The sequence below is a fragment of the Urocampus carinirostris genome, chromosome 18, assembly GCF_059441175.1.
Source record: "Urocampus carinirostris isolate Australia breed hairy pipefish chromosome 18, RoL_Ucar_1.0, whole genome shotgun sequence".
NCBI classification, from domain to species: Eukaryota; Metazoa; Chordata; class Actinopteri; order Syngnathiformes; family Syngnathidae; genus Urocampus; species Urocampus carinirostris.
The window spans coordinates 6,931,386-6,954,853 of record NC_142366.1 but is presented as its reverse complement, the minus strand read 5'-3'; the positions used below and the strand labels follow the sequence as shown (position 1 = coordinate 6,954,853).

General features: G+C 40.6%; 1 protein-coding gene across 3 annotated transcripts in view; it reads right to left on the bottom strand.

Annotated features, from left to right (window-relative positions):
• LOC148348246 (A-type potassium channel modulatory protein DPP6-like) overlaps positions 1-23,468 on the bottom strand; it is a 173,700-nt gene that overhangs the window by 9,747 nt on the left and 140,485 nt on the right. For all 3 annotated transcript variants that reach the window (XM_088322763.1, XM_088322765.1, XM_088322764.1), the window contains exons 4-16: positions 19,611-19,705; positions 19,300-19,374; positions 17,930-17,982; positions 17,776-17,857; positions 15,372-15,492; positions 13,527-13,779; positions 13,208-13,331; positions 11,578-11,616; positions 11,388-11,495; positions 10,636-10,727; positions 10,463-10,510; positions 10,255-10,373; positions 8,231-8,311 (exon numbers count right to left, since the gene is read on the bottom strand). In XM_088322763.1, the coding sequence (XP_088178889.1) occupies positions 8,231-8,311; positions 10,255-10,373; positions 10,463-10,510; positions 10,636-10,727; positions 11,388-11,495; positions 11,578-11,616; positions 13,208-13,331; positions 13,527-13,779; positions 15,372-15,492; positions 17,776-17,857; positions 17,930-17,982; positions 19,300-19,374; positions 19,611-19,705 (1,290 nt within the window). The remainder of the gene's footprint in view (positions 1-8,230; positions 8,312-10,254; positions 10,374-10,462; positions 10,511-10,635; positions 10,728-11,387; positions 11,496-11,577; positions 11,617-13,207; positions 13,332-13,526; positions 13,780-15,371; positions 15,493-17,775; positions 17,858-17,929; positions 17,983-19,299; positions 19,375-19,610; positions 19,706-23,468) is intronic.

Sequence of the window (23,468 nt, the reverse complement as noted above, 5' to 3'; positions counted from 1 at the left end):
ATAAGGGCTAGGACCCACAACTCTGCAAATGTATAGTACGCACCTCCATCCATCCATTATCTGCACAATTTATCCTCAGTAAAGTCACAGGGGCGCTGGAGCCCATCCCAATATATTCGGGCAGTTTGCAGGGGACACCCTGAACTGGTTGCTAGCCAGTCGCATGGCACACATAGACAGACAACTTACTTGCTTATTCACACTAAAGGGCCATTTGGACCGGCCAATTAACCTGACATGCATGTTTTTGGAACGTGGGAGGAAACCAGAGTGCCCGGAGAACATGTAACCACTCAGCCGCCTTGCCGTTCTATTGCATGCGCATTCCCATGTTAATTACCAATGCTGTGTCTGATTTCACGCAAAAGTCAAACCCTAACCTGAGCTCTCCCCAAAACAACCCAAGTTAAAAGCAAAACCATAACTATAGCTGCATGAGGAGAAATTTATTGTCCAAGTGCTTTGTATGCGCTTGCAATGATTTCCCACCTCTTGTATTGGCCATGTTTTATTTAGTCACAAAGTTTATTCCTGCGTTCAGATTTCCAAGACACAGCATCCTCTTCCCCGAAAACTCTAATTCTGCAAGTCTGATGTTACATTAGTATAAGCAGTACATCGATTTACAGTGTTAGGACCAGAAAGTACCAAAACTGGAACAGCTAAAAGTAACTGACAAAAGCTGCAGTAGAGACTATAATTTATGTTTGAGCTTTTGGTCTCTCTCCCCTGTTGAGAACTCTCATATCCATCCATTCATTATCCATCCATTATCTGCGCCGCTTATCTTCAGCAGGCTTGCGGGGGTGCTAGAGTCCATCCAGCCATTTTCGGGCAGTGGGCAGGGGACACCCTGAACTGGTTGCCAGCCAGTCGCAGAGCACACATCTCCCGCAGGGACAATTTTGACCGGCCAATTAACCTGACATGCATGTTTTTGGAATGTGGGAAGAAACTGGAACGCCAGGAGGAAACCCACGCACCGTCACTCTCCCACTAAGAATAAATAGGGAATAAGCCACGCCCACAAGACCTCAGTACCACGATGACGTCCCACACAAGGAAAGTGAGACAGTCAACTATCTGAAGGCCCATCCCCCCTTGGGGGATCGAGGGGGGCATAGAAGCCATGGTCACCCAAGATGGTCCCGAGTTGCCGCTAGTATTACCCGGCACCTCAGTACCCGGTACCACTCTCCCATTAAATGTGAATGGGGAATAAGCCACGCCCACAAGACCTCAGTACCACGGTGATGTCACACAAGGAAAGTGAGACAATCAACTATCTGAAAGCCCATCCCCCCTTGGGGAGATTGAGGGGGGGGGGGGGGGGGGCATAGAAGCCATGGTCACCCAAGATGGTCCCGAGGTGGGTACCGGAAGAACATGCAAACTCCAAACAGGGAGGCTGCCGTAGCTGGACTTGAAACCTAAACCTCAGCACGCAAACCACCCAGTTGCCGTGCCACCGAACTCTCATATGTCACGCTTAAATCTCTCAAAATCCCACTACCCCTCAAATAGTTTCCTCTTTGGATCAACACAAATCTCGTAGTTCCCCCATTTTGACTTCAAAACGGCAAATCTAAACAAAGGAGAGAGATTTTCATGCCTTGAATCAGGCACAAATTTTAATGTAAAAACACGTCAAAATAATTTCATCACACCATGCCCGTGTCGCCGGCACGCGGCTGTAATTTCGTGACAATGCATCTACGGAAAAGGGTAATTAGATCACATCAGGAACGGACAAGCATTCACTTGGAGGAAGGTCGTTTTTAATCTTGTTATTTTGCTCGACTTGCGCGGAATATTATTACTTGGCAACCTACAGTGTAGCTTGGCCTCAGTGGATGTAAACACTAGCGCTAAGACCGTCCGCCTTGGGATTGATGAGGAATTTCTTGCCCAGGAATTGAGAGGCTCGACGCGCGATGTCCGTGATCCGAATCGTGAACAAAACGAGATGTGGAATGGAGGAAACAAAAAAAGAAAGACAACGTTTTAAAAATAAAGTGATTTGGGTTACTCCGTAAGCCCAAAGATGCGACGATTTGGTAGCGCTCAAAAAAAGGACGAAAATTAATTCTCTTTTGTTTTAACTCTTTTTTAAATTCAATTTTACTTCAGGTGCAAAGATAGGTTTCAGGGCTAGGGTTAGGGTTTGATTTATGGATATAGGGTTAAAGTCGTTTAGGCTTTAGGGTTAGTCTTTTGTGTTAAATGTTAGGGTAAGGTTTAGGGGTAAAGTTAGACAAGAGCAGTGCTTTTCAATTATTTTTTGTCACACCTTCCCTTGGAAGAAGAAATCCTCTCAAACCCCTGTCTCCTCCTCCAGGTTAATTATATTTTTCATGGGGTCGTATGAGGGTCTGCTCCACTTTGTATCGCAATTCACATTTAAGCTTATATTGGAGGTTAAATGTAAACAAAACAATACCAATGAGAGCACCACTGCTCCCTAGTGGAGGTGCTATTGCACTTGAAAAAGAAAAGTTTCCCCACTCGACTAGATCAAAGGAACCACTCGACTGGAGCAAATGTCTCCTACATGGTGCCCATGGGGACCAGGGTGCCTCCTAAGGATAGCTGAGGTTCTTCTGGTCTGAAAATAGCTCACCAGTGCTGGGTGAGTGTGACTTTGTGGTAAAATTATTTTTTTGTGGTTGACTCAGTCTATTTAACCCTACTTCCAGTAATTAACGAGGTAATAACACAGTAACAACAAAGTAATGTCATGATAATTTGCCATATTATCAATGTATATCAAACTGGGTGCCCCTATAGTATTTTACATCATTATAACAATCATTTGTTAGTCCATCTAGAAATGACCACAATGTTTGAATCATGACAAATATTTTAGTTTCTGAAGGTTTTTTTCTGATCCTATTCTTCTCCACCTTACTCTCTAACAATATATTATGTAAAACCCAAGACCATTTTCCCATGAACATTGTGATTCAACGTGAACCAAAATGAGTTACGAGGGCCTGAAGAGAACAAGTGAAAGCCTGTGCCCAGCCCCCCGCCTCCATCACATGCTTTTTTTGTAGCTCAAATGAAGTCAGCTCTGTCGTTTTGAGCATAGTGTTGTAGTGCTGTCGAGACGGCGTGGACCAACATTTAGCCTGTGCTGTATCCCCCCCAGGACAAGATTGCTTGCGTTTGGGCTTCGCCTGTTGGGATAAACTGCAGGCTTTTATCACAAAAAGACATCCCGATAAAGCCTAAAGTGAATGGTCAAAGGAAATGTTCAATGGAAATTGTCCGTAACATTTTAACAACCCTTGAGACCTAGACAGAAACAACGATCGTTGGATCACTATTTTATGGGTCCAGCGCTAGTGAGTGGAAGAGCGTGCCAAGTCATTTAACTGACTATAAACATTTTATCATTTTCATTCGGTTGTTGTTGTTTTTTTTAATGCTATTGACAAATGAGGCTTTACATGTCACGGTTGCCATGGCGCCCACTTGGCCCCGCCCGTGTGGCGCCAGCTGCGGCCCATTGACAGATTGGCTTCCCTTCTATTTAAGCTCAGTGCTCTCACTCACCCTTTGTCAGTCCGCAACCTCTGCACCCGCAAGACATGGGTTTAGACTCTGTCTGGTTTCCTGCTTGTGTTTCCTGTCCAGTTTCGTTCCCATCTAGTTTGTCCTGTTTAATTTCGATATCCAGTTTCGATATCAATCCTGTCTGTCCCGTATCTTCTTTGGTCTCTTCTATCCTCACTGTAAAATGTGAAACTGGAGTGCCACGTCCAATTTCGTTGTCACAATATATTCAACCCATTTTGTAACAATGACAATAATGGTATATTCTATTCTATTCTGTCCGTTATCAACCCCATCTAGCCGATATCTGCTCATGCAATTGGTATCAATTTTGTCGGCCTCTGGCTTCCTGTCATTCCACACCAGACTGCTGCCTTACGTCTTCCGCCCAACGATCGACAAATCACTGGGTTAACGTGCATGACGGCCCCATTTCCCGTAAAACAAAAGCCTGTGTGAGAAACGTCACGCATTTGGTTTCTCCTCTTGTTCCTCTTGTTAGGTTCTTGACATTACATTGACTTCATCTTTGGCATTTCTTTAGCCATAGCGCTTGTTTTATTTATATCATGTGTTTTTTTTTCTTAACATTAACTGAACTTGAGTGTAATTATATGGCAGTTGCCGTTTATGTAATGGGGGTTTGGTTGCATTTGGGACATTGTGACAGATGAATCCCTTTTCAATCCATTTCAATGGAAAAACATGTTTCAATTTACGACGATTTTATTATACAACATCACTGCTAATACCAATTAAATTTGTAAATGTAGGTATCACTGTTAACATTTCTGAGGCGTTAAGGGGTTGGGTTGGGTTTAAAATTTGGGTTGGATTAGGGATAGGACTAGTGTTTAGGGTTAGGTTACGGAGATAAAGGACAGAGGTTGGGTTGGGTTTAGTTCAGTTAGAGCTAGGGTTAGACTTGTCACAATCACCCGGATCGGGAACACCTGTGCTCAGGATTTGGCGCCAACAGCCAGGACAGCTGATTGGCGCACACTGTCCATTTAAATCCTCATCTTCCGGATACAAGCTGTCTGATTGTACTATGCGACCTGTTGCCACCTGCTCAGAAAGCCCATACCTCCAACTCTTTGCGTGCCTCCTGTTTTCTTCTACCTGTTTCCGAATTTGCCTACGACCTGCCCTGCCCGCCTGACTCCTGATCTCTCTTCCGAACACGACGACGCCCTTCTTCTCTAGCCCCGACCAACAACACGACGATTACACCTGTCCACGACCATTCCCGCCAAGCCTTCACCCGCCTGTCAAGCTTCGTCAATCCGTCAAACAACGGATCGAAGAATCACGCCTTGTCATTCCTTCCTTCCAATAAAAACCAAGAAACGAGTGCAAGTGATCTCAGTCTTCCTTCCGCCTGACAAGACTAGGGTTAAGGTTTATGGCTATGGTGAAGGTTAGACTAGGGAAAGGGCTATTATTTAAAATCAGTTTAGAGTTAAGGTTGGTCAAGGGCTGGGATCTGCAACACGTGGCCTAGCAATTACTTGTTGCTCTTTAGCACTGCGCAGAGGCTGTTTGACAAATTTTCCAAAAATGTTTACAAGTTGAAAAAGGAAGGAAATCTATTTTTGTTTTCCTTTTCTGTAGGAGGACAAACATGCCCCAAAATAATATTTTCCAATGCTTTTTTCTCCCGCCTTTCCTGTTTGGGCCAAGCAAAGCGCAAGCTTGGCTTCTTTTAAACCCTTAAGGTTCCTGTACAGTTTGCATAAAATCTAAATCCAAGATGTACCCAAAGTAAATTGAGTGTTGTTCTTGAAGCTTTTGAAGCATTTAGACGGGTTTGGTCTGTTTTGAAGGAATAAAACTCTGAAGTGCTACTAATATTGAGTAATCTGAATTAGAACACACACAAATAGAAGGTTTTTATTCTCGCCTTTTTTTTGCATTTAAATGCTAGCAGATTTGTGTAACTTAGGCATCTTAGCAGAAAAACATGTGAGACGATAGCTTGAAGCCTTACCTGGTACCGTGACAAAATTAATAGTAATCTGAAAAACTAATATTTTTAACATTGTTCTAAGATTAAGCGTATCCAAAAGTGTCCATTTGGAGATTACCACTTTACTACACTAAAACCTTTCGAAATTTGTATTTTACTAAAGCATTTTTTTGGGCCATTGTGAAAGATTTGTAAATATATGACTTCTCTTTCCAGAAGTCAAATCAATGATTACGCACACTTGCGCAAAATGATGGTGCGCAAAAACGGATTGCGTTGTGCATGTTATTTTCGGCTCTGACTTGAGTGCACCTCCAAAAAAATGGCATTACATCATGTTCGAGATTTCATTGGCTCACCAATGGGTCAATCATCATTTGGTTTGGTTATTACTGGCTGAAGATATTTGGACCTATTGGAGGCGATAGATGTTTGATCAAACAGGCCCTTGTAGGCTAATGTGGACAGTAGGCCGTGAAAAAAAGCCTGCTTCTGGTTGAGAAAGGTGTCAATCAAAGGGGGTAGAGCTTGAATAACTTTACAAGTGTGTTTTTTTACAAACGGGCATTTTGAAGCTAAGCAAACTAATTTCAAGGGCAACAGTCCAAAGAAGCAGAAATGCTTTTAGGCAAATTTCTATGTACCTGTCGGCACTATCGTGTGAATTTTATGGTTGGATTCTCCGGATTGTCCTTGATGTAACAAATCTATTTCAAGGACATTCAAAAAATTTGAGGACGACCGGGGAAGTAATGGTTAATTAGTTTTCGGGTAACTTGTTTCAAACTGATTGTGATGTTTTTGGGATGAATACGCCGTAAAATTCAGACTATAAGGCGAACCTGATTATAAGCCACACCTAGTACATTTCTTTAGGGATAAATCATTTTGTACATACATACGCCACACCTGACTAAAAGCTGCATGTGCCCACAGTGAAACGTGAAATATCTACAGAGAAAGACAGTACACAGAAAGAGTTTTAATAATATACGGTAGCTGGCGTAACTCGACTTTATTGTTTTCGGGTATCTTGTTCCAGACTGATCGGGATGTTTCTCTGCTAAGTAAATTTTGAATCCCAAGAGTTCAAGCTTTGCAATGATATGTGGCATGAAGTTTTTCAGTGACTGGTGACATCGTATAGACACATATTTGTTGATCAAAAGTCTGGCGTCCCAAAAGGCCAGCAGAACGTTAAAGGGTTAAGACAGTCGCGTCATCATTGAATGCTGCACCCATGATTTCAACACAGAAGTCATATTAAACGGGTAGGTGTACATTTATGTCATAAGCACTTTGTCAGTAACAAAGTAGCTGTATTATTAACCGATATCTGATTTTTGCCAATGTAAATTTGAATCACACTTTGGGGACATTTTGTTTTGTTTTGCTTAGGTCCAAAGATGGCTGCTTTTAGTATCAAAAGAGAGAGAAGATGCTGATGCTGTGTTTTACCCCCGTGTCATGATTACTGATGTGACTCAGCGGTGCCCGCTCATTTGGCGCCAACCGCCTCGGGTTCTGATTGGCTCCCTGTCAGTATTTGAACCCAGTCCTGTCTGTCCCCTGTGGTCAGTTAGTCTGCAAACCTGAGTGACTACTAAGCAAGCCTTTTTTCGAACCTGACTCCCACCTGTCACGTTTTTGCACCCGTCTGTCTTCGGCTACGGCCTGTCTTGATCCTGACCACGTCTGCTCTCCCGTCCCGGCTTACGACCTCTTTTTGTTCCCCGACTACGTCTTCTCTCCCGTAATGTCTTTCGATTTGCTTCCGACCCCTACCAAGCCTTGTTCTCCCAGTCCCGGCTACCGACCGTTTTTTTCCGTGACTGACACAGCTATCGCTCGCTAGGGACGATCCACTTTTTGTGTTCGGAGCACAATCCGAGTACGAAAGCGATTTGCTGCCCGTGTCCAGCGAACACCGGATCAAAACTTGTGAGAAACGTAACGCAATTGGGTCCTGTTTCCGTTCTGGTCCTGACACCCATGGACTGATCTGTTTGACCCTTACACAGAATTCAAACTTAAACTACATTAATATGATTTTATTTACTTTACCTTTGAAATAGTCTGCTGCTTTATTTTTATAAGTGCTTGCTACATTTATTGTTACCCAAATAAGGGGCACTTTATGCATGTTCCTTTTTGTTGTTTTTTTGAATCTTCAAAATGAAAATGACATCAAAAATGGGATTCCTTTAATTTTATCAAAAGTAATAAAACATACTGTAATTAATTAATATTGTAAAGACATTAAACTTGAGGGAGTATCCTTCAATAGAGGAGTTACATGGTGGATCCAACTTTTCAGTCATGTTAATAGTAGGCTTACATAACTACGGTAATATAGATATATAAAGCATGTGTGGCATTTATTATAAAGCCTATAAAAAGCTTCAATTTATTTTGCGAACAAATTTGTTTTTTTTTGGTCCAATTTGGCTCTTTCAACATTTTGGGTTAGACTAGTGGGCCACAGTTTTGGGTTAGGTTACGCTTAGAGGGGTCCTGGTTTAGACTAATGTTAAGGTTTAGGGTATTGGCGAGGCTTTTACTAGGGAGAGGGCAAGGGTTGGATTACGGGTAGAAGGTTACGGGATATGTTTGGGTGAAGAGTTAGGGTTAGGGTTTGGAAAAAGGGTTAAGGTTTAGGGCTATGGTTAGCGCTTTTTCTCATTTTCTTGTGAGCTTACTCACTCTGTTTTTCCTCTGAAACGGCGCCCACATCGTCTTGGTCCGTCCTTGTCTTGTAAATGGCCACGAAGGGAACTTCCGGCCCTATAAATAAGAACAAAAAACAACAGATGTCATTTTTCCGTCAGACAACACCAGCGAGTCGAGACGAAAATGTGAACAAAAAGCTAGTAGCGAATGAGTTTATTTTCTGCAATGTCTTAGCTTTATTAAATCAGTTTTGCCAGTGCGCCTTTTGCTAGCGTCAAATTGGAAGAATGTGATTTCCGCCGAGAGACAAATGAGATTTGGTCCTCGGGCTCTGAAAACATGATGGATTCGCACGAAAGTTTTAAAGGTACAGGTTGACTTTGCAAACATTGAGGAAAAAAATGGGACTTGAAATAGAATCTTGTGGTACGCCTCAATTCTCTCTTCCCCTTTCTCCGTTTTTGTCTCTACCTCTCCCACTCTTTTTTAGGCTTTCTATCTCCCTCTGCCTCACACTCTTTCTCTCTTTACCTCTCCCCCTCTCCACCTCCCTTTCACTATCTCTGCCCACCCCTCTCTCTCTCTCTCATATTCTCTCCCACTTCATCTTACTCACTTAGTCTCTACATCAGGGGTCTCCATCGTGGTGCCGCCGGACACCAGGGTGACCCCTAAGGAAAGCCGAGGTGCCCCGGACCTGTTCCGAAAATAGCCCACCGGTGCTGGGTCATTGTGATCTTCTTGTAAAATGATTTTTTTCAGTGGTTGGCTGAGTCTAGTTTCCCTCAGTTCCAATATTTACCTGATTAAAAACGTACATATTAATAACATGATAAATTGTTATTTTTACGAATGTTTATCAAACTAGGTGCGCTTTGCGCTAATTAGAAACAAAAAGTAGCTCCTAGCTTGAAAAAGGTTGGAGAGCCCTTCTCTCCATATATCTTTCTTACCCCCCTCCTCTCTTTCTACCCCCTCTCATGTCTCTCTTTCCCTCACACAAATTTTCTTTCTGGCTACCTGTCTCTTTCACACGCCCTTCCCATTTTTCTCTTACCTCCTCTCTCTATCTCTGTCTCAACTATTTTTTCTCTCTTTTATTCTTTCTCTTGCTCTATCATGCTCTTTCTTTCACTTTTTACAACTCTCTCAATTTCTCCCTCTCCCTAGCTCCTTCACTGTCTCCGTCTTTTTTATATTTTTGTTTCGCCTTCTCTTGTGTCTCCCCTCTATCTTTGCCTTGCTCTTATACCTTTTCCCCTCTCTTTTTCTCTTGCTATATTTGCTTCTTTTAATATCTTTCCTTCTGTGTTACCTATACCAGTCTCTCTCTTCCATTTTTCCTCCTCTTTTTTCTTCTTTCTCTTTAGCATTTGCTATCTTTCAAAGCTCTTCCTCTCTTTTTCCTTTTTTCTCCTTTTTCTGCTTTTCTCTATCAATCTCCTTTTCCTCCCTTTCTCTCTCAGTCTCTCCCTCTGTGTCTCTCTCTCTCTCTCTCTCTCTCTCTCTCTCTATTCCCCCATGTATTTCGGTATTTCTTCCGGCTTTCTCTCTACCGTTCTTTGTCTCTATCTCAAACTCTTTCTCTTAATCTATTTCTTGCTCTCTTTTACACTCTCTTTCTTTCTCACCTCTCACGTTACCTCACCTCCCTTTCTCCTCTTTTATTTCACACTCTCTCTCTATTTCCTCTTTTTCTTTCTCATTCTATTGCTTGCCTTCTTCTTTCTTTCTCTATATTTTATGTCGTTCTCCATTTTTCTCTGTATCATCATTATCTTTCTCTCTATACTGACTCGCTACAACGGGTCAGGTGTATCGACATTTCGTTCTGTGTACATTGTTACAAAGAATGACAATACAAAGGAAATTATTATTATTATTATTATTATATTATAAAATGTGTACCTCAAAAGAGAGCGTAATTAGGTTGAAAAAACCCATATATAATTCATACAACAATGTATGTCCTTACAATTAGAAACATGTCACCAGGTATTTGTTTCTGTACAAAAAATTAAGTTTTGGTCCTGAAAATGTGACTCTGGGGGGGTCACCTTGACAATGGAGCAGGAAGTAGCTCATGTTGTGGCAGAAGGAGCCGCTAACATAAGAACAACCGCAACTCAGGCCGCACGAAAGGCAGCGGCGGTTGAACGATCCGAACGTCTCCGCACTAAAAACAAACAAAATATTTACATCAAATGTTATGTTTTGATATTTGTATAAAATAATTGTGTTTTTTTTTCATAATCCAAGCAGCACCTATAAAGATGGCGTCGCTTTGGGCCGTCTTCTGTACTCAGGAAATAGCTAAAAAATTGAGACACATGGTGAGAAGCTCAAATTAATAAACAAAACTTGTTGTTGTTGGTTGTTTTACTTATTATTTTATTTCTTATTATATTTGTGAACAATTTTTGCACATTTAGACTCACATGAGCTGACTTTCCTCATCGTAGGCCAAAACCTCTGTGACGTCCCAGTCTCCGGATGTGATGGACTGCAATGTGTCCGTGCTGGTGTTTGCCTTCAAATATAAAAACAAAAAGAGAATAAAATGAAATACAGTAGACCCCCCCAGGATACATCAATTTCACCTTACAATATTTTCACTTCAACGTGCGCAATAAGATGGGTTTTTTCGCGTCCTTTTTGAATCATTTTCCTCACTATACCAAATCATCAACAAATTATTTTGAAAAAATTAAGATTAAAAATTTGTCGAATTAAAATAAAATTCAAAATACAATTCAAAATGTGCAGTGTTGACAAGTTACTTTTCTAAGATGCCTGTCTGCTATTGGTAAATGTCATATAATAAGCAGGTTTTCTATTGGTTGGTGACACAGCATCATGAACTGACAGGCTATTGGCTGAACTCCTTCCCACAATGTCTTCCCAATAAAGGCAGAGGGTTCATTCAGTTAAGAACTGAAACGGTGATACAATACTGTATTTTCTTTACTGTATTAATTTGCTAAGGGTCATTAGGCTTGCAGTGATGGTAAAGGGAGAAGAAAAAACAATATAATCATAGAAACCAAGCTTTTGTCTTCATTTTTTTGTATTTTCTCTCCCCTACTATACAGCAATTTCACTTTGCAATGCCCACCTCGGAAGGGAATAATGACGTCTACCGGGGTCTACTGTACTCGTATATAAAAATGCGGACGTGAAACGAACCTACCTGCGAGACGGACATGGAAATATGGAAGAACTTCCCGCGTCCTCCTTGCGGGATGGCCCTGGTGAAGAACAACTTGAGGCCATCCTTGGAAAAGAGCGGCTTGTCGTCCTGCAAAATACGAGAGCAGGTGGTAAAAAAAAGGGAAAATTCAGACGGGAAAGGTCACACGCTCACCTCCCGACGTTCTCACCTGCCGGGAGAGCCAACTCTCACTTTCGTCTTCGTGTTTCTGTGGACAAAAATAAGAGGAAACGTTTTTTCTCTGAAGTTGCAGTACTGTTTTAGGCCATAACAAGCCCTGGCAGCACTGAGCTTAAATGTTCAATTTTGAGCATTTTGTACTTGGATTGTAATAATCAAACCAAAGATTAAAAAATGTTCTTTCAATACACATTATTTATTTTGTTCTTTTTTACATCTCTCTCTCCCCCTTCTGTTTCTTTCTCTCCCTTCCTCCTTCTCTATCCCCATTCTCTCTCTCCTGCACTGCTTTCTCGCCACTCCTCCCTCTACCTTTCTCTCTACTTTTATCTCTTGTCCTCTCTCTCTTCTCTACCTCTCTCTCTCTGGGTAGCTTTTTCTTTACATTTTCCTTTCCTTCCCTCTAACTCTTTCTTTCTCAACCTATTTATATCCCCTTTCTCTCTTTACCTTTATCTTGCTCTATTTTTCTCTTTCTTCCTCCCTCTTCTCTACTTTTCCGTTTCTGTGTCCCTCTGTCTCGTTCCCCTCCTCTTCTCTGTCTCTCTTTTATACCTTTCTTTATCTCTCCTCCTCAAATCAATCTACCTTTCTCTAACACCCTCCTCTTTCCCCCTCACCTCTTTCTCCTTTCTCTCACCCTCCATCTTTCTCTAGCTTTCTCCCTCATTTTCCCTCCTTCTTTATAATTCAATCCACCAATTTCTCTACCTCTCCTCTCTCTATACCTCTCTTTTATTAGCTACTGTTATTTCCCTACTCTCTTTCCCCTCCACTCATCTCTCCTCTCTCTCTTTCACCCCCCTCTCAGAATTTCTTTCTCCCCTCTCTCTACCTTACTCTGTTTTTTTCCACCAATATTTGTTGTCCTACTATTTTTCTCCTCCACTCCATTCTACCCCATTTTGTTTTTCTCTCTCAAACTTTCTATCTCTCTCTCTCCCTTTTCTCTATCATTCTCTACCTTTCATTTTTCACCTTCTTTTCACTGACCCCCCCTCTCTCTCTTTCTCCTTTTCTTTGCAGTTATTCATTCCGCTACTCTCTTACCCCTCCACTCCCCTCTTCTCCTAACTCTTTTTGCCTCTCAACATCTCTCTCTCTCTCTCTCTCTCTCTCTCTCTCTCTCTCTCTCTCTCTCTCTCTCTCTCTCTCTCTCTCTCTCTCACTCTCTCTCTCTCTCTCTCTCTTTGCCTTTTTTATTCTCTTTCTCTCCCTGCTCCCCTCTCTCTCTATCTGTACCTCTCTCTCTCTCTCTCTCTCTCTCTCTCTTTGCCTTTTTTATTCTCTTTCTCTCCCTGCTCCCCTCTCTCTCTCTCTGTACCCCTCTCTCTCTCTCTCTCTCTCTCTCTCTCTCTTTGCCTTTTTTATTCTCTTTCTCTACCTGCTCCCCTCTCTCTCTCTCTGTACCTCTCTCCCCCCCCCTCTCTCTCTCTCTATCCATCTTTCTCTCTTTCTCTCTCTCTCTCCCTAACTTTCTCTCACTCTCTCACATTTTCCAAGATGAAAAGTAATTCTTCTTCACCAAGCAACATGAAAAATGAACAAGTAATGAATACAAGTCCCTATAACAATATGCATCAGACCAAAGAAAAGAAGAAAAAAATATATATTGGTACCTTGGTACAGACGCCAGTTGTAGCCTGGCAGAGCGCCATGACGGAGATGTTCTGTGCTCGGTTGAGCCAGTTGACAGACAGTTTGGTACTGGTGGCCCATTTCACCGATGTAACATAATACTCCCTGACAAGTCAGACAAAATTAAAAATTGCTCTTTTGCTCTTTTTCAACAGACCACCGTCCTCACAACCTCACTCAAGTAGAATGCCCAGCAATGCCTACACTGGTAATTCCAAGCCAATGCCAATGCCAAGCAATGCCATTTTGCTTGATTAAATTAAAGGTGGGGAACAAAATGAGTGAGAGGAGCGGGCTCACCTGAATCGGGGGTCTTCGGGGGGCCGCATCTGGATGGTGTGCAGGGGCCCGTTGAGGTTGACCACAAATAAGGTGAGGAGTGGGTTCTCCTGGCCAGCTTTGGGGTAGTGGTACTCCTTGCCCAATGGGTAGGGTATTCCGGTGAAGGCGGGCAGCTCCATTTTGGGTACAAGGCTATCGTTGATGGTAGCATATGCCAAACGGGCACCGTCTGGAGACCACCAGTGTGCGATGTGGGAGTGGAAAATTTCCTCTGAGCAAAATAAAAAAATGAATACAGTAAATAATAAATATGGGGGGGTTCAAAATTTATAAATCATTTAAAATTTTAAATAAGATTTTGAAATATATAAAATAAACAAAACACAACAAAATATAATGACAGATCGACAGGTTGCACGTTCGATTCTTGGCTCCTCTGAGTTAAATGTTGAAGTGTCCTTGGGGAAGACACTGAACCCCTAATGCCCCCAAAAGGCCAATAAGTAGGTAGGCGCCTTGCACGGCTGTCAGTGCTATCAGTGTGTGAGTTTGTGTGTGAATGGGTAAGTTTGAAGCCCATTGTAAAGCGCTTTAGGAGGTCTGCACTGACTTGAAATATGCTGTATATTTGCAGACCATTTATCATTTGCCAACATTATAACATTTCCAGGACCATTCAAGGAAAAATAATGGATTATTATAGTGTTAATGAAAATAATCACTGATTATTGTCGTTATCATAATTATTATTGATCCCACCAACACTAAGGTAGGGTCGCTGGGGGAAAAGAACTAATCTACTCTAAATATGATTTGTTCATCAGAGCCACTATTTTTGGCCATGTTACTAAAAAAAGTTTTACTCGTTACTTGCCCAATACTGCAATCATTTCAAGAATTTACAAGCATTTCAGCCATAATTCAAGCACTATACAATGATTTCAAGCTACTGTGCGGACAATGCATTTAAAATATAAAAAATAAATAAAAATAGAAATCTCCAAATAGAAAAATAAAATGACAATAACTAAATAGGGATGTTTATACAAATAAAAATGAATATAAAATAACAAATTTAAATATCAAAATGAATAAATAACATAATATCACAATATTCAAAATAAATCTAATTATAAGAAATATATAATACATTTAATAAAATTAAATAGAATAGCAAAATGTAAAAAAAAAGTTGAAATATACACAAAACATACAAAAATAATGAAAAAACTTCAACTTGTTAAAGGTTTTGAAATATAGTAAGATGTAAAATTGTCAAGTCAAGTCAAGAGATATAAAAGTTTTTTTTAAGATGCAAATAAATAATTAGATATAATAACATACAAATGTAAATAAAATAATTACAACAAAAGAAATAAATATAAACATAAAAATTATAAAAAGTATAATACCCAAATTGAAAAACAAAATAACATGGTATATATAAAAATAATTAAAAAATAAGTATATAAATAACAATTATAAATATAAAATAGAATTAAATAAATAAAAACAAATAATAAATAAAACAAATAAAAATTAAGAATACAAAAGTATTTGAGGGCTGTGAAACTTCAAAATTTACCTTGGCTTATTCTCATTGACACATTTACCTAAAAATATATTAATATAATCATTGTAAAATTCAGACAAATAATAACAATCAACATTTAAAGTATTATTCTTCCTACTCTACTTAGAACGTTCGCTTTACTTTTTAGAACATACAAATTATTTAAAAAGTATTCATAAATTACTGAAATTTATTTAATAGTTATCGATTTTGTTAAAAATCTCTTTATTAGGAAAAGAATACAAAAATTGGTCGAGTATGAGGGCTTTTGTCTGCAAAAAAGAACTCACCTTCATACAGCCAATCGCTGAGGCCGTTGAAGACCACACCCTCCTTGCCAGAAGAGACCAATCGGATGGAGCGGCTCTCCACCGTGGAGCGGTAGTAGATATTGTTCTCAAAGATGAAGATCTGAAGACCACACCAACCAGAAGTCAGTGCAATCATTCAAGGGTAGGGTTTCAAGAGTAGAATAGGACTTTAAAGGAACTGTTTTCTATGGCATTTGAGAGCCTTATTTCAGATTTTAAAAACAAAACCTGTCTGGGAACTCTAATGTCGTCTTCTAACCCTTACAATCTTTTGATACACTAACACTGACTAAAGGCTTGACACTGCAAAACTAGTTGAAGATAATAATTTGAATCCACAACCCTGACTTAAAGCTAAGTGTACTGTAGATCTTTGTTTTGAACCCTTGAAACCCAATTTGCAGTTAAAAAACACAATTGAAAAAAAAACCTAAATCAGGCTTCAATTGCTTATTTTAAACACATTCGTTTTCTTTAAACCATAATTTCAAACTTAAAAGAGCCTAACTTGAAACTCTAAAAGATGTTTTTTATAACCCTGAAAAAACAAAAAAATTGTTTTGTTATAGGCCCAAACGTTGAAACATAACTCAGGTTTGAAACCGTAATTCATAAGCCTAACCCTAGCTGAAAACCCCATTTTAAAATGCAGAGCTACGCTTTAATTTATTTTAGAGTGTTCTACGCTTTAAGAATCACCACAAAGCGCTATCTGTGGTACGGCTGGGCTTGTTTTCTAGGTCACACCACAGAGCGAAAACCTGACTCCCTTTCGGGGAAAATGAACACACTTTTATTTGTAATATTTTCTGTTCTCAGCAAGGACAAACTCATTCGTATTTGAAATAAATGGACTAGGAAAAGATGGAAACTTTTGAAGTAGGGTTTCAAATGAGAGTCAAAGTTTACAATAAAAGGTAGCTTTGAAATGAGGTTTGAACATTCGTATACGGTTTCCTAATCAGGGTTCCAAAGCAGGATCAGGGTATATAGTCACCGGTGCAAGTTAGTGTCGGTAAAAAATTACGGGTTTAGGAGTTTGAAATTTAGGAATGGGATATTAAATCATTGTTGGAAGTCAGTGTTGGTGCTAAATTCATTCAGTAAGGGTTTGAAATCAGTACTAGAGTATCAAGTCATCGTTGGGAGTTTGGGTTGTTGATAAACTTAATCAGTAAGCGTTTGAAATCTGGTTGAGGTTTCGATTTTGCTTCATTATTCTCCAGATAATCCAATTTTCTGTCCAATCAGAACCTTCCTGACAAGCTTCAGGCTAACTCAATCTAGCTGGCGTGCTAATTAAACCACTCACTAGATAACGGATAATGAATGTGGTGGCACTGCAGGATCTCATCAATTCCCATGCCAAACTAATAAAGTTCAAGATATCGCTTCAGAAACAGTTTAGCTAGGACCAAAAAAAAAAAAAAAGGTAACTAACTACAATTTAACTAAAGAAATACATAACCGTAGATATCCTATTCATTACCACTTTTCTCTCAGGTAAACAGACAAGAGCCATAATAGCTGAGGGTTCATTTCAAAGTGAATGTCAGGGTTTGTTCACCTTTTTCAAGTAATTTTAAGGAAAATTTTAAAGTCTTTCCAGTATCATCATGGGAACAAATCCAGTACCAATCAAAAGAACGTATTTCTGTTGATTTTGATGACTAAGAAAAATGGTGGCTATCTTGCTGCTAGCACATACTTAGGGCTATTTTGAGCTGTTCTTTTCAATGATCTACAATCTTTTTGTGTCAATGGGCTGCCATAAACTGATATGAATTCTGCCATTCTGCTCAACAACGTGCGTGCAGCTTTGCAACTTCATAGTTTTGTACAAACACAGAAAGGGCTCTATAGGTGTTAGATAATATTTGAAAACACTTTTTTTGTAGATCTGTGAACATTTTAATTTATATTTTGTGTGTTTTTCAAGAATCCCCTCCAAAACATATGAAATAACTGATAACTAAATATTTTAGAGCATTATATTGTATTTATATTGATAAAAAAAATTCTGAGGAGCTATTTGGCGGCCAAAAGAGCAGGAAATTTTCAGTGAGCCGAGCTAAACAAGCCGATTTTCGAAATAGAGCTGTCCTCTTGGGTGTAACCAGTAGGTGGCGGTGACGCTTCACCTGACAGCACCATAATGTCAAGCCATCAAAGCAGGTATGTCGGCATGGTTTTGATTTTTCTTTATTTATTGAACAGTCTATGGAGTCAGACTGCTAAGAAACATGATGGTTTCAAGTATTTCACCCAAAATTCAAGCATTTTCCTGACCTTGAGAACACAACATTTAAATTCAAGCATTTAAGGATTTCGAACACCCGTATGAACCCTGTAGGGCACTAAGGACTTAATCTGAGAGCCTTACCAGTTGCTGCCCCTGCGGACCCCATCCGGCATACTGCAGCTGAGCGTTGCGCACCTCAGGGGGGTTCAAGTTCCAGGTCTCCCTGGAAACCGATAAATCGGATATCGATTATCAATCGATTGATAAGTTTGAGCTAAGTACCGCATCGACTTACGGCGTCTCCAGGCTGCAGATGATGTAAAAGGCCGTGTAGGAGTACTGGTATACCTGGTAGGAAAAACCAGAGCCAAATCAAGAACCAGGAATTTCTGGACTCAAATGAAGTCCCCAGTACGTGAAGATATTTTTACAACTGGAGATCCCAACCAAAGCAAAAACTGAGGAAATCTTCTGGTGCTTCATTTAAGGTCAGATCATTTGACCTAAACCTCGGTTGGTGTCCAGTTTAGTTTATTGGACTGCAGGAACTTATTTTAGTTTTGAAGACCTTTAATATAGGGGAAAAAATACTGGAGGACTAATGTATTAAATTGGACCTCCAGTAGAATTTTCTACAGTAGACCCTCGAAATACAGCGACTCCGCCTTGTGACGTTTTCACTTTACTATGTGGAATAAGATGATTTTTTTTTTGGCTTGTATTTACAGCAAATTGTTGGGAGTACCCCAAACCTTTGATAAGTTATGTCTGTAAGATGCTTGTCTGCTATTGGTCCACATCATATCAAACGTTGGTCTGATATTTTTTTGTCACTGAATCATAAAAATGCCGATATACTATTAGCTAAACTCCCTCCCTCAATGCCTTTTTCTCTCTTCCTTCAGAGTTTTGTGACAACCTTTTGTGATACTAATACTGTATTTCTTACTGTATTCATTTATCATGTGTCTAATGCTTGCAGTGATGCTAAAGTGAGAGGTAAAAACATGATAACCATGGATACGAAGCACGCAAAAATTACAAAGAGGGTATACGAAAAGCTACACTCATTAAGTTGCATGGCCGTAACAATCAACAGTATGGACCAACTGTATTAAGAATAAGGAGGCAAGTTTTCTAGGGGCATGACAATCTTTGCAAGTGTAAATTTTATAAATACTTTTAATCCGTTGTCTCCTCCACCCCTTCCATCCACCCACTACTCCACATAACCAGGTATTGTCATATCACACCAGAGGTAAAACCCAAATGAATATGGTTGTAGCCACTAGAGATCGGGACGTGTAAATTTGGAAAAGAGTTTTAATTTGAATCTGCTGTCTCTTCTACCTCGTCATCCACCTGCTACTCCACTGGACCAGTTCAAGTCAGTCCTTCTGACGATCAATAAAATACCATCTTTCCTTTGCATTCATATTTATTCATTGTTATTTGTCCTATGAATAGTACTTAATTTCTACTATTTTGGTATTTCGATGTTTTTATCTTGGGGTGGGAGGCGATTTAGCTAATTAGCATAGGTTCATATTCCCCACTATATAGCGATTTCACTTAGCAACCCCACTTTAGAACAAATACAGATAATGTCACATCCCAAGGGTTTACTGTAGTACTTCTGTACAAAGGAAGGAGCGTAGTACTCACCGGCGCCACATTGTAGGCCAGCAGGACATGCTTCATGTCCGGAGACACGTCGTATTTGCTAGCTTTGTACATTTCCTGCCGCGGGATAAAACGAATCATTAAACAAGCTCGCTGCGTTCCATTTCCTTTCAGTCAAGTCTTTAACTGTCCGCAGCACTCTGCCAAGATCGCATTCATCTCGGCACCTCCGAGATGTTTATGAGCCAACGGCAAGACGAGTATTGATCACGCGTGATAGACACATCATCTTCTGATTAATTGACCCTTTAGAAAAATTAGCGAAAATCTTGCTGAGGAGAATCAGGACTTACAAACTTCTTGTGGTGCACCAGGATAGTTTTGCCGCCGCTGTCCACGTCCAAGCGGATCACATTGCCATCACGGTCTCGGTACAGCAGTTCATTATCTGCAGATGACAAGATTGGCGATAAGCTCTCAGGATCTGGCACACCATATCACCCATTGAGAGCACCAGCCTGGGGGGAGTGGCTGGAGAGCACCCAAATGTGTTTAATCACTTCATTATTTTCAGCTGTTTATATTTCCTGTACACTACAGCAGGGGTTGTTTCTTGTTTGAATATTTTGTTAGTTGTTAAGAAGACCTGTATCTGGATTTTGCCACTAGATATAATGTTTTGAACACATCTAGATAGATAGATAGATAGATAGATAGATAGACAGACAGACAGACAGATGGATAGATAGATACTTTATTCATCCCCGTAGGGAAATTCACACTTAGAGCAGTATCCTTGTGTTGAAAATAAAATAATAATAAAGTAAAATAAATAGAATACATAAATACCCAATGTAACGTGTTGATACAGAGCATTTAAATAGTGTTACATAAAATACACTCTGTAATAAAAATAGGGTAATATGCAAATGTAGGGGTGGGGTTAAATGTGAGCTTTTACTCCCCGGGGTGGAGTTAAAGAGCCTCATGGCATGAGGAAGAAATGATCCCCTCAGTCTGTCTGTGGACTGTCCATGATTGACCACAGCTTTTTCAGTACCCGTCTCTCAGCTACAGTTGTCAGGCTGTCCAGCTCTGTGCCCACAACAGAGCCCACTTTCCTCACCAGTTCCTGCTTCTCCACATATTGGATCAACCCCTGGTTAGTGACATATGTCCCTAAATTTGGCAATAAAGGAACCTTGGCCACTCCAGTCCCGTATTTTGGCAAATTCTGTCTTTGGTTTTGGCAATGAAGGACTCTGTTAAACATTTATCTTTTTCCGGCTGCTCCCGTCCCCAGTTTCGGTGCTGAAGGACCCATGGACGCTTCTGGCCCCGGTTTTTGCCGTTTCGTTCGCCAGGTTCGAGGGAAAGGCACACGTCTTTTCTTCTGTTCCGTCTTCTGGCAGTGAAGGCCCCCCCATTTCCTTTGTTGCAGTGTTGAAGATCACTCGGTTGCTTCTGTTCCTGTTTTTGGTGGCAAAGGTTCCTCAACAACCCACAACCCCTGTTACGGCGGCAAAGGTCCGTCGGTCGCTTCTGTCCCCGGTTTCAGCCGCACATGTCCCCAGTTCTGGCAGCAAAAGACCCTTGGCTGCTTCTGTCCCTGGTGTCGGATGCTTCAGTCCCTAGTCCCCAATTTGGTTAATCTATTCCGGATTTTGGCAAAGAAGGATCCGTGGCCCACGTCTGTCCTTTTTCGACAGCCGGTTCTTTTTCCCGATTCTGTACCCAGATTTTACGGCGAAGGACCTTCACCCACGTCTTTCCCTGGTTTTGCCAGCAAAGGACCCTCAGCCACTACTGTGTCTGGTTTTTCTTTTCATCCGGTTCTGTCCACAGTTTTGGCCGTTTCTGTCCTCAGTTTTGACAGTGAAGGATCATCAGCAACTGCTGTCCCCTGTTTTGCTGGCGAAAAAGACCCTCAGCCACTTCTGTCCCCCTTTCCGTCAGTATTGGCAGCGAAAGACCCCCAGTTAGCACCTCAAAAGCTTTGAACTAAGTCCCTTGTTGCCAAGAAGGTATAACCTCCAATATTTCTTTCAGAATTTTGATTCCGTTCCCTCTATTCTTCTTGACAAAGAGCTGCTCCGCGCACCAAAGATTCCCGCAGCGATTCCCGGCGGACGACAACAGCGAGAGTATCGACTATCAAAGCATTCCTGCACCATTATGAAACAAAAGCGCTGCGAGGTAGGACGGCATGAAAGTCGACGTTTCGTTTAACAACCTTCGCACGTCCACCTTTGCTCCGCCACACACACACCGGCCCTAATTAGCAAGCCGAGATTGTTATACGCCATGTTTGCTAGCTGCTAGCTAATTGACCATTAGAGGTGACTAAATTAGCATCACAGACGCTTTGATTTGCAACGTGCTCGGGGGAGCAAAGGCGGATATTTTTAGATTGATAAAGACACGCCCCCTCCCCCCCACTCACTCGGTTTACCGTTCCGACAATCCGACAGATTATTAAGAAGCTAACAATGAGCTTGTGGCCAGAAGGCCGAGTGGCTTCATTATGCTAATTTGCCGTAACTGGTTCGATAATCATCTCCTCGGAGAACCTTGGCATTTAAAGGGATAGAAATATTCACAGATGGGCTGGAATCTGTCGAAAATGATCATTAATATTAATAACTCACTGCCAAAGACGGTCAAAAACCTCAAAAATGAATTTAAATTCAGCTAACAGTGAATGTATTAAGTCAAATAAATGTTAGCTTCATTTTATTATTATCATTAGAAATGTTTGATAACACGTTCTTTTAGCTCCACAATAATACTTAACTCTCGAGTCGTTATCATTACCAATGCCAGAAACCAATAATTTGAACTACTCTGCAGGAAATAATCTTTAAATTAAAATATGACATACTTTGGCTACCATTTTGAGTACCAATACCTTAAAAAGGCTGATATTGATGTGCCCCCATCACTAGTTATTAATTATAGTATTACTTTATTAACAATTTAAAGAACAGAGGCTGTTGTTTCCTTGTGCTGGCACATACACGTACTTAAGAGTGTGTGTGGAAAGGTGGATGGTTGAGTTGTAATTGTGGACGCATCATCGGTAGTGTGACCCTGGGTCACTGGTCGTTTCGGCCAAAACACTAGACGTCCTCTCCAGGGGTGGCCAGCCACAGGATGATCAGCCCCAAGCGTACGCCAATTGACTTAAGGCTAAGCCCTGCCCTCAAACACAATCAGTTAATCACAGTCTGAAAGAAAACCCATAGAATCGGACATTCTGCGTTCCCACGTCCATAGAAATGCATTGCAATTGATCAGTTTTGGGGTGTTTTTCTTACAATTTAAACTTTAATTCCTTAATATTTCTGTGCAATTTGCCTTGAATTCCACCATTTGATTTTGGTTTTCCTTTTGAAGAGTAAGACGAAGACGCTTTTGCCACAAACATCTGTATTTTAGTCTGGCCAATTCTGTAGACATTGTGAAAGAATTGTAAATGTTTTACATCTTTTTCAGAAGTCAAATCAATGATTGTGCACTCTTGCACGTAACAATGGTGCGTAAAAAATGAGTCATGAATCGCGTTGTGCAGATTTGATTTCGACTCTGATTTAAATACACATCTTATTTTTTTTTTTACAAATTTATGTTGGAAATTTCATTGGCTAATCAATGTTAATCATCATTCAAATCAGTTACTACTGGCTGAAGATATTCGGACCTACGAGAGGTGATCTCCCTTTTATCAAACAGGCTCGTATAGGCTTATGCTTGCTGTGGACCATGAAAAAACCTGTTATTGGACAAGAAAGGTATCAATTGAAAGGTCACAGGCTAACTACCATATTTGGAATAATTTTGCGGGTCTGTTTATTTTTAAAGGGGAGTTTTAGAGCAAAACGGACACATTTCAAGAAGCTACGTCCAAGATATCACACGTGCGTTTAGGCAGATTTTTCTTTTTTATCTGTCGGCGTTATTGTGTATTCTGGAGTAAATATTGTACATGGTTGGATTTTCTGGATTGTTCTTGATGTAAGGAAGCCAGTTTCGCAGACATTCAATGTATTTGATGACGGCCTGGGAAAGTAATTAGTGAGTTACGCTGGCTTTATAGTTTTTAAGACTGATCCCTACGTTAGCCCCTTCAAAGAAAAAGGTAGTCGCCTGATGGTGGTTTACTGCTGGTGGTGGTAGGGAGCTGGTGGCTGCTCACTTGTCCTCCATGGTGG